Genomic DNA, 12,036 nt, shown 5'->3' on the forward strand with positions numbered 1-12,036 from the left:
TATTTTTTACTCTATTTGTAAATTAACTTTTAGACAAAAACAAGTAAAATTACATATTTTATCATTTTTATAGGATATATTTTTTATCGATTTAAATATTAAATTACAATAATATATATATATATATATATATATATATATATATATATATATATATATATATATATATATATATATATATATATATATCACTTTTTATCAAAATTTAACACCCATCAAATGTGTTAAGTTGATTTTCAAGTATAAAATATATATATATATATATATATATATATATATATATATATATATATAATAAACAATTTTGAATTGATATAGTATTTTATAGAGATGATTTCTAACATAAGTTTTTAAGCCATGTTTTAAAAAAAAAAACTACAGAAACAAAAGATTATTCAACAAAATAAAGTTTGCTTAAATTGACACTTGTGTTATTTGATCCTAATTCTAGAAATTATTGATGCATGGAATAATTGAAATCCAAAACAAATATTTAAACTAAATTTTCTAGGGACTGTATAAAAATTTAAAAACAACATTATTATTATTATTATTATTATAATATACAAACACTTTGAACGTAACAATTTGTTGAACTCGAAGAGTAGCACCATAATTTATTATATATAGATAAAAAAAAGTTTACAACAATAACTTTATAAAGATTAAAGTTGACAACAATCCTAATCAAGATGAAAACAAAGCATAACTAATTTTATTCTTTAATAGTAAGTGCATTGATCTTCGACAACACAAATTAGTGGAAAGGGTCTTGCTGCCTCAGCGAGAGTAGAAAAAATTAGAATAAATTACCATTTCTATCTATAAAAGTTAAAAATGTTGATATATTTATTTATAGAAGAAAAAAATTACTATTTATATTCATAAAATATTAATTTTGCAAGTAAAATTATCCAAACTGTAAATAATTGAATAAAATTCTCAAATTATTCTTAGTGACACTACAAGATTTTTATTTATTATTACGAACTTTTTGGAAGGTTTTTTAAAACCTCTCCAACATTTTTTTATTTATGGCATAATATAAAACTCTATTAATTATTGCTAGTTAAAATTTAAAATTCTCAAATCCAATGGTCTAAACAAATGTTTATACTCTAAATTATTATAATTAAACCCAAATAAATTTTACTTTAAACAAAAACTTGTCCAAACAAATTTAGAATTGAAAAAAGAAAAGTAAGATCTGAAATCCTAGATCTACTCGCCGCCACCACATTCATCCCTTTGCCATTATCACCATCAAGCTCGCTGTAGTGTTCGAGATCAGAGGAGAGTAAATTCGCCACTGTCGCCATTCGCGTCCTCATCGTTACTGCCATCAAGCTTCTATGTCAATGTCGTTGCTCGCCGTCTTCCTCTAATCATTCTGCCATTACTCATCATCGTGTCATTCTTTTCTCACCAGCACCTCTTACGCTCACTCCTTTGTCGCAGATCATCGCATCACCGTCCAGATCTATCATTGTTCATCATCGTGTCGTTCTTTTCTCACTGTTGCCTCCTCTGGTCTTGCCACCTCCTCTATCTGCTTACTCCTTTGTCACAGATTGTCGCATCAATGTCCAAATCTGCCGTTGCTTGTCATTGTGTCGTTCTTTTCTCAATTCTGCCTCCTCTGGTAACTTCTTATCCGACAACAACAACAACAACAACAACAACAATAACAACAACAACAACAGTCCTCCGATGAAGCTGACAGATATATAATTTTTTATTTTGTACTATTTTCGTTGTTCTTTATTTTTAGCGGTGTTTATTTTCGTCTAGTAGCCAAACTTGAGAAATTGAATCTCTATACTATATTTGATTCTGCGTATGACTTGCATTGACCGGTAGTGGTAGGTGATATCTTCGTGCTTAAGCTAATTCGGCAGATCTTCTCATTAGGGAAACTTTTTTATTCATTTATGAGTATAGAGGACATGGTTATGTTGTTCCTAATAGTAAATTAAATTATAATTTTTGTTGAGTAAAGTATTGAATCTTATTTGAAGAGAAATCACAACTAGAAAATGACTTAATACAGATAGATTTACAGACAGATTTGGTTTATATTACAGACGAATTTTTGGTTACCGACGAAATTTGCCCCTCTGTAAAAGCCTCGTCGGAAATTATTTACCGACGGATTTTTTTCGTCGAAAAATTACCAACGGATTTTTACCAGTTACCGATGGATTTTCCCTCTGTAAATTCTCCATCCATTTCCCGAAGCCGACGAACTTTCTGATGGATTTTCCGTCGGTAATTACAGACAAATTTTCCAACGGATTTTCCACCTGTAATTATAGACGAATTTTTTGACAGATTTTTCGTCTGTAAATTACAGACGGATTTTTTGACAGATTTTTCGTCTGTAATTTGAACCTTGGAAAATCATCTCACACTCTGATTACAGACAGAAAATCCGTCTGTAAATCTGTCAGTAAGCTAAAATAATTTTTTGTATTTTTCCAATTACAAAATAAACTTGTTTTTATACAAAATAAATATAAATTTAATACAAATTTTTATCTAATTTGTATTCGAATATTTATAATATTACAAAAATTAAACAAATTAATCATATTATAAAACTAAAAGAAAATTATTATAAACAAGCAAGTAAATACAATTCAAAACATAAACAAAGTGTATTATCAACTATAATCCTCAGTATATCGTTCAATCGTACTAAATTTTACACAATTTTACATATATTACAGAAAGACTAACTGAATTCTTTCTCAAAAAATGGACATGAATCAACATCCATCAGCCATATGTGCATGAATTCTTCTTGAACCTGATAGGTTTGATTCAGAAGAGTTGATCACCAAAGGAAAAATACTTTCCTTATGGTGCTTTGTTCTTACTAGTTTCCCCACCACATTCCCTCTTGAACGAATCTCAAGGTCCATAGCATCCTTATTCCCATTAGATTCCTCAGTAGCAATCAACGGCCAATACAGTTGGTGAATGAGACTCTCATCATATTGGGAATGCTCAACCCAAGTAATCTACAACAGTGAAAAAAAAGGGTTTATGTTGCAATCACACTTCATTGGCACATTGGTTTAGGACAAGTGAAAATATTAGTTATCATAGATTCATACTCCAACTTAATGATAAAGAAAATGTTAACACAAAAACCAAAGATAATCATAATTCAATAACCAACCTAGTGTTAACAAATTAAAAATTTTTATCAATATGATGGTAACAAAAAGCATGTAGACTTTCAAAACTACAGTTAAAAATTGGGTAATAAAGAAAACAGGGAAATTAAAGCGGCAGAAATTTCATTGACTATAACTGAAATTGATAATATGAAAATGATAATATATGATTATGATTGTACTACTGAATAGTTTAAATGGCTTAAATGTACTCCAAATTGATGTGGCCTTTTGATTCAGCAGTGATACAGAAGTAGAACTTGAAAATTGAACATAGAAAATCTTAATTCTGGGATGTAATATCTTCTTCTCTAATAGAATATTGTTATAGTGTCATCAAATTGCAAAACAAAGAAACAAGCAAGTTCCTTTGAATTTAATTACTTCAACACATGATGGATACTATTTGCAAATAAAAATAAAGAAAGCATATAAAAGCAAAGAAGGGGAAAAGGTTGACTTACCAACCAGTGATCCAAGAAGCAAAGGGTACCCATGATGAACCAGTAACCTGAGGAAGCTCAATTGACGAACAGGAACGAGTGGCGAAAGCAATTGAATCTCTGCTTGCATCTGAAAAGTATTATTATTTGACCCTCCTATCAGTCATCAGTTCCAGCCAAACAGGAAAGAAACAAACATTCAGAATAGAGACATACCACTTGCAAAATATCATTAAAAAATTGCACCATAAAACAAAATAGATTCAATTACTCCTCTATGCAAATTGCACCATAAAACAAAATACCGTAATGTTTTCTTGAATGGCATTGATGAAGTCGTGTCAGTAAGGGAGCGAGTGTGTAAGAGAGAAATGAATTTTTGAGAGCACCATACAAAAGTTCCATATTGCGAAAGACAGAAAATTCGAGGCTTTGATAACATTAACTGCTAAGACTAAGAAATTTGGACATCATTTATCCTGTTCATTCATCTCAAGCAAGGAAGTAATAAATAATACGAATAAGCTCTACCATCGGAATCTACAAATAAACAAGCTTTACAATTAGCATACATTGAATATTAGACATGCACACAAATCAGCATTATTGTTCATGCTATATAATGAAGAGTAAACTATAGTTCAACACTTACAGGAAAGGCTTTTATATATTCTAATATAAGCTTAAAACTTCTCAAATCCTGTTTCATTTCAGCATTTACTTCGACAGACTTCTGAAATAATAATGAATATAAAATGAGCAATGGTTGAAAATATTGCCTACTTTGAAACAACAAAAATTAACATGGGAAAAAGACAGACCCGGAATAAAATAGAATTAAAAAAGAAAGGAGGGAAAGGTAGAAGCAATGGTACTCTAACCTGCCACATAAATAAATATAGTAAACAAAAGCTATAACTTTACCTATCATGACTTAGAATTCAAAGCAGGTTAATAAAAAAAATGTAGAATCAATGGACCATAACTTCATTAGAAGGCAATGATTGTTACCCTACAAAATCCCACTTTTGTACTAATTCTTGCAAAATATAACTTGCTCTGACTTGGATCCGCCAATGGACCAGCCTCGAGAATTAATACATAGGATCTTCCATTTCCCCCAACAGAAAGAACCAGACCCTCATATCTAACAGCATAACAGATTTTGACTCATTATACATAAATCAAGATATAAGTTTATATCTTCAAAAATACAAAACAAAGTAATTATTTATTCGGTATCCAGTATCTGTCAAGAGTGGAACCTAGAGGTAGAGAAAGCTTTTTGGACAGTTTCACAAACCCTCCTCTAGTGAAGACATACCCTAAAAGTAACAACAAAAGAATATATATGGTCAAAACTCGAAGGAGAATTTTTTGAATCCCTATTTACACTAAAAGTAGTAGCGTATGAATCTTCTCTTGTAAGCAATGCAGCCAACCAGGGATTTCCTCATACTTTCTCTTGGACCTTCAAATTGTATTACCTCACCACCTTCCCCTGAATTTGATTTTCCACCTAATCTGTTCATTGCAATTGCAATTGCTTCATGAGTTTCTCTTGAAATAGCTCCAAGAGACATCCCACCAGTGCAGAACTGTTGCACAATAGCTGAAGCAGGTTCATCCAAGAGACTTTTGAGCCGCTTCCACATTCTCGGGGCGTCTTTGCCATGTCTTGAGCACAGTGTTCTGCAGAGCTCGTGCATATGAAAATGAAATGTGCCATGGGTTGGGACTTTGGTTCATTGCATTAAGGTTCAGTGTTGCTTCCACTTCGGATTGTCCACCAGACAAGAACTGAAAATACAAACGGAACATAATTTATGGTTTATTATAGTGATTGTAACTTCTAAATTCTAGTATAAATGTAATCTTAACTGTAAAAAGTAATTAAAATTAGCATCATCTCAAATCCTAAAAGATAGGATACATGCACTCAACATGATCATAATGCTACGTATCAATTTGTGATAAGAGGAAACAAAGAACAATAGATGTACCATGATTCTAGGGACTGCAGGAGGAACTCTTCTTCTCAGCATGGTAAGTGTATATTTGGCAATGGTTTCTGGAGAAGTCGTTTCCTTGTGCTCGGCCCCAGGTGTAACCATGCTAGGTTTGAGCAAAATTCCCTCAAAAATGACATTGTTTTGAGCCAAATAAAAGAAGACTTCTGACCAAACCTTCTCTGCCACTTCTAATGTTCTCTCAATCGGGTGATCACCGTCTAGAAGAATTTCTGACTCTACAATTGGATCAAGGCCATTGTCCTGCAAAGAAACACAAATGATGTCCATAAATGTAATATAATTGGTAAATCAATTCAAAATTTTCACATATGCATGGAGACCAAAAGGATAAACTAAGGAAATGCACCTATTACTATGAGAATGAGCTAATTTCATCAGAAAGAGAGTCAATAGTGAAACAATACCTGAGAGATAGCAGCGTATTCTCCTCACCCATTCTTTTTTGCTCTTTCTTCTTCCCTAAAACCTCAAACAAAATAGAAGAAAGAACCAATTAGGGTTTTGTTGACTGAATTTCACTGTTAGCTATGATACGGCACCGTATTGCTTGCGAGTAAGTGAAAGGTCAGTAATTCGTTAGGGAAAAGAAGCGACTAAGAATGTGAAGGAAAGTGTGAGTGAGACAAAGAAAGTGGGATTAACAAACTTGGATCTGAGAAGGTTCGAGAATCTTGGGTTGAGGGTTTTGCAGTGTGGTTGGTGGATCTATCTTAGGTGGAGATCGAGGGGGTGGAAACATACAGGAATAAACAAATTACAGGAATATACAAAATTCATACGTTAGAATTTAGAAACCCGGTTCTCTGCAGCAACAATAGGGAAGGGACATGGCTAGGGCTAGGATAATGAAATCAGAATAGAATCACAATGGAAGGGGTAGGGATATGGACGAGAAGGAGGCGGAGGCCTACCTAAACTAACGGCGACGAGAAGAGATGATGACAAACCTCCGGCGAGGAGAGAAGAAGCAGCGACGAGAGCGGTGGCGGAAGGAGCTCGTAAGACAAGAGCACGGCGGAGAGAGCTCGTACAACGACGGCAACGAAGGGAGCAAACGCGATGAGGGCGATGGAGGGAGCTAGTCTGACGCGAGCCGCGGCGGTGGCGACAGCGTCGGCGGCGACAGCGGAAGACATCACATCTTCAAGGGAGAGAGAAGGCAGGGAGTTATTCAAGGAAAACGTGAAGAAGTGAAATGAACCACTCAGAGTTTCGGGAACCTAACTCCTTATTCTAATATTTTCGACGAAAAATTTTAAATTACAGACTGATTTTCTGTCTGTAATAATTTAATAAAACACAGCATTTTGTCTATTTAATTACAGATAGATTTTCCATCTGTAACTATTTTCCACAAAAAAAAATTAATTTTACCAACAGAATTATCGACGGATTCTATTTTCCGTCTGTAATTTATGCTAATTCATTTTTTTTATTTTCTGACAAAAAATTCCTCTGAAATTTCGTCTGTATTTCAGTGGGATAAAATCCATCGGAAATATCCGTCTGTAATAATTAATTTTCTAGTAGTGAATTGGCACATAATACACGGAATGGGGAATTTAGTTTGCAATTCTTTGTAGTTAATTTTGGTCAAGTGAGGAAAAAGGATTAGTCTTTGAATTCAATATATTTTGTTTGAGATATGGTGAACCATGAGTAGAACATGTTTGTGAATTTGCCTAAGTGAATGTAGATACACTGCTATGACTATTATATGATTATGAAGTGAGCATGTAATAGTTACCCACTAATTTTGAATGAGAATTCAGATTACTTATTAGCTTGATATAATATATCATTTTATATTGATAGAAACCAAACTATATGAAATCATTCAAAATTCTTTCTTGGCTTTCACTGCTCACTAATTTTATTCATGCCAGGGAAAGTCAAAATTCAATTTGGATTAGATTTTATGAATATTCAGATTATTGATTACTTGCAATCATGATAAAAATTAGTTTAGATATCAGAGTCAAAATTCTATCATCTGGTTGATTTATATAGATTGTTGCAAGGTAACAGCTTACAATAGATTTTGGCAGCACATGGAGAAAATATGGTCCAATTTATATTGGGATAAACCTCTTAGGGTGATTCAATTGCCGCCTCTCTTACCCTCATCGGCAACATAGACGCACAGATTAGAGACCATTGGAGCAAAGTAAAGGATGTTGATATTTGATCAGCACAACAATGACCCTTAGGTTAGTAAGTAGAACCATTTTTTTCATTTTATTTTTTCAACTCTTGTTTTCTCTATTTTATTATATAAGTTGATTACAATATCATTGTTCATGCCAGGGCTAATGCACTGTCTAACTAACCTTGTTGTAAAATGACGACAAAATTCTTGTAACTAATATTTTACCTTATTTTCAATATTTCCTTTTCATATGCATGGCTTCTACTCGCTGAAGAGGTTTAAAGGTGAAATTGACATCCCCGGTTATTCTGAATACTGAAGATCCTGACCGGGTAATAAAAAAAATCCTTAATTTGATTTTTTTTATTAAGTATTGTATTTGAGCTTAAGAAGTTTTGTTACCTTTATTGCATAAAATATGATATCAATTAATCTATTATTTTATTATTTCTATAAGGAACCTTCTTAACTATGCCATGATGTAAAAAATTCTTAACAGTATCATTTACTATATTTTGCTTTTCTTTTTCCTTTTTATATTTTATCAAAATTAATGGTTAAAATATTTTATAAAATTTTACTACACAGAATAAAAAAATGTCTTATTATGAGTACACTCATCACGCAATTGACAGTTTCCATAACTTTGGCGAAGCCTGGAAGCTATTTTCTTGGAATATCATATAATGGAATTGACAACATTACTTTGTTGTCCTTTATGAACTTATCAAATATAAAATGTGTGGCAGGACATTATTGCATTTATTAAGGCTGGTGGTTTTCACTAATTTTAGGATGGAAGTTTCAAAGCTCAAGTATGCCCTTCTTTCCTTTACTTTGTAGTATCATATATTGACTTGTGTTTAATTTATTGGTATTTGTCTTTGATGATAATAAAATTATTTATGTTCATAAGTAGAATTTCTATAGTTCTATCTCTCTACAATTTATAAGTTTAACTGATTTTTGTTTGACTTGCAGCCAACTAGAGAGTGTGTAACAAAAATCTTAACAAGATTTTAGGAGAAGATCTAAGAGCCAGTGAGTTCTCTTGCAAATTATTTATTCCTGTGATGGGTGTTTTATTGAATATGATTCTTATATTGTTCCTTTTTCTTTGGTGGGTATTAAAACACTTGTTATATCTTATGCACTTTGCCAAAAAGGGTGTTCAACAGTGTATTGCTCTTGCTCTTGCTCATTTATGTCCTATTGATAATTGTAGAACTATCTTCATTGACAACAATAGTACAATAAGCTTTTATCTGCTCATTTTAATAATTTTTTCACCTAGTAGTGCTTTGAAGTATTTCCAATCAACTTGTTGCTATATCTTGCAGGATTAGAATTGTTGTTGGAGCTTCTCGGATCTACAAAGTACAAACCTTAAACTAATTGATCTACAGGAAAAATATTCTATTCTTATTGAGTTTATTTAGTCAAGTCAGATGTATTTTAAGCAAGGTTTTATGGTGGTTATATAAGGTAGGCTCCCATATTCAAATATAAACTTAATGCTGGTAGTTGTTCCAATCTAATGTCAGTATTCTTCATAACGTCTTAGGATTTACAATGCAGGAAAGGGAAGCCAAAGATATAGTGGTTCCAGACATCAAATGGGATGTATTTGAATTGATGAAGATGTGCAATTTCTACAATTTATATATGATGCAATTTTATTCGACAATGATGTGCTGCTGTGTTTAGCAAATGCTAATATTCTGAAACACTAAATTGATCTTTTTATTGGTGCTTTTCTGAGCAGTTTTTAATTTAAAATAGACAAAAGAAAATGGAAAATAAATGATGACATTGTATAGATGTGTTGAATGCTGAAATTTGAGATTTGATTCTGGTTTTTGTTGAAGGATAATGTTACCTTATTAGTTAGTAAAACTAATTTCTGGAAGATTATCATATAGTTATGATCCTAGGATAATGTTACCTTAGCTAGTGTAATATTATCTTGCTTTTGGTTGACCTGATTTTGATATGAACCTCTTTTTTGGCAGTGCATAGAATTAGGAATAGTAGTCTAGTAATGGTTTGGCGTTGTTCAGTTTGTTGCTCTTTTTTTTAATTTGAATATTAACTTTGTGTGGATTTTAAATCGCCACAAAAACTGTAAGAATCCATTAACTTAAAACCCCCACAAAATAGTAAAAGAACTGCCATTAAATAACGTCGTGGCGGTTTTATAAAACTGCCACAAATAAGCACGTGGCACCTCCAATTTTGGAGGTTTTAAAAACTACTACAATTTATTTTGTGGGGGGTTTCAAACCGCCACAAAATTTCAAGAGTCTTGTAGTGACGTTTAACAATCAATCATATTTTCCTTAGTTGCTACTTGCTTTATTTTCATGCTTGCTCCACTACCCAACTCAACTTTATATATGTCCACTAACACATTTTATAATATTATATTATTTTATTCTTGAGTGGATACAATAATTACATTTTATTATTAGAAATATAGTTACTATGGCATGTTTTATGTTAAACCAGTCATATAAATGTAATAATGCAAGTTGTGGTTATTGCACTAAATAGTGAAGATGTGTTGAGTGCGCATTCGTATTTTCATTCTTTTAATACTTTTTTTGTAGTAAAAAATATAATTCAAAATATATGTTAAGTAGTACATGATTGAAAATGTTTTAACCACCCATTAAATAGGAATAAGATTTAATCTTGTCATATTTTTATAGGTTAATCCCAATTTGTCAGAATAATACTTAATAGCTAGACTTTTAAGTTTCAACTTAATAGCTAGTTTTAAATTGATATATAACATAAAATGCTAAAGATCAAAACATGTACTACTCTTAACAAAATGACAATAAAAAATACTTCTAGACATAATAATTTTAATCTATATGCTTTTATTGTAATGCCATAATAAATTAAACCAAATGTGTTTAATGACTTGATCTGACTTTAAAACAAATTAAATTATTAAAATAGTGTTCTACATTATATAAATAGGTACCAAAATTATAGATAAATATAGACACATGTAGAGCAATAATTAACAAAATGAACATCTTTTTTACATTTCTCATTTCTTTCTTTGCTTCTCACATACCTTTATAAGTAAATTACTATTTCTACCTATAAAAGTTGAAGACGCTGACATATCTACCTATAGAAAAAGAAAATTATCATTTATACCCATAAAACATGGGTTCTGCTCAACAAAATTATCCAAACACTAAAAAATCACTTAAAAACTCTAAATTACCCTTATCATCACCACTACTACCATCATCCTCCTCTCTCTTCCCATTTCCTTTTTTTATGTTCCCCATTTCCCATTTTTCTTATTCCCACCCATCTTCACAATGGACTTCCGCCGCCGGCCTCTTCCAACGCTACCACAGCAGCCAAGAGACCCACAATCACCACCACTACACCTTTTCCTCCACCTCCCAAGGCCTCCGATGCCCTCCCACTCCAATCTGCTTTACCGAGAAGCAAACTCTATCTCCCACCACTACACTAGTGCTCACCCTGCATTCATTACCACTGCCTTCTATTTTCAAAGTCACTATTGCCACCATCAACACCTCATAATTTTTATTTTTAAATTCAATAACATCAAAATTTTCAAATTCAACAACAATCACAAAAGATTCAGATTTTTTGGAAACAAAAAGAATGAAAACATTCATCAAATTTGGGGATAAAGAGACGACCAAGATACAGAGAAAAGCAGAGGCAGCAAGGTCCATGCTTCGCACTGCTATCGTCGGAGAAGGTTATTTTCTTGAGAGACGCTGCTATTGCTAGACCCGACGACTCTTCTTGTTCTCTTTCACAACAAAGGCAGAGTCATGGCGGAGCATGGAGAAGGTGGTTGCAACAGAAATGACATAGGGAGGGGAGCAGCTCGGTGGCGGCCTCCTTCAGTCGCGACAGAAACCACTGCAGGAGCACCTCTGTCATTGCCATCTCCTCACGATCTTTAGCACGTAGAGTCATGGCAGAGCATGGAGAACATGGTTGCAGTAGCAGTGACGTAGGGAGGAGAGCAACTCGATGGTGGCCTTCTTCAGCTGCGACGAAAATCACTGCAGAAGGACCTCTATCATTGCCATCTCCCCGTGATCTTCAGCCCTATTTTGCATTCTATTTCCATCTCTTTCTCTCTCTCTCTCTCTCTCTCTCTCTCTCTCTCTCTCTCTCTCTCTCTCTCTCTTTCTCCCTCCTCGGATTCAACACCTCTT

At 32.8% G+C, this 12,036-nt stretch overlaps 1 protein-coding gene and 1 long non-coding RNA gene across 3 annotated transcripts; one reads left to right on the forward strand and one right to left on the reverse strand.

The window, feature by feature from the left end:
• Positions 1-5,248: 5,248 nt before the first annotated feature.
• Positions 5,249-6,794, reverse strand: LOC112777132 (fructose-bisphosphate aldolase 3, chloroplastic-like). The gene is made up of 3 exons (XM_025821424.3): positions 6,606-6,794; positions 5,629-5,898; positions 5,249-5,425 (listed from the first exon to the last, which is right to left on the reverse strand). Exons 1-3 carry the CDS (start codon positions 6,792-6,794, stop codon positions 5,249-5,251), a joined length of 636 nt encoding a protein of 211 aa, XP_025677209.2.
• A 1,681-nt stretch (positions 6,795-8,475) lies between these two features.
• Positions 8,476-9,716, forward strand: LOC112777628 (uncharacterized). 2 transcript variants are annotated; one of them, XR_011877720.1, is made up of 4 exons: positions 8,476-8,622; positions 8,789-8,848; positions 9,148-9,292; positions 9,372-9,716. It is a non-coding gene; the product is annotated as an uncharacterized lncRNA (long non-coding RNA). The 2 variants fall into 2 exon arrangements; XR_003190518.3 differs by having other exon boundaries at positions 8,478-8,622; positions 9,386-9,716.
• Positions 9,717-12,036: the final 2,320 nt, after the last annotated feature.

Source organism: Arachis hypogaea, chromosome 19, assembly GCF_003086295.3.
Source record: "Arachis hypogaea cultivar Tifrunner chromosome 19, arahy.Tifrunner.gnm2.J5K5, whole genome shotgun sequence".
NCBI lineage: Eukaryota > Viridiplantae > Streptophyta > Magnoliopsida > Fabales > Fabaceae > Arachis > Arachis hypogaea.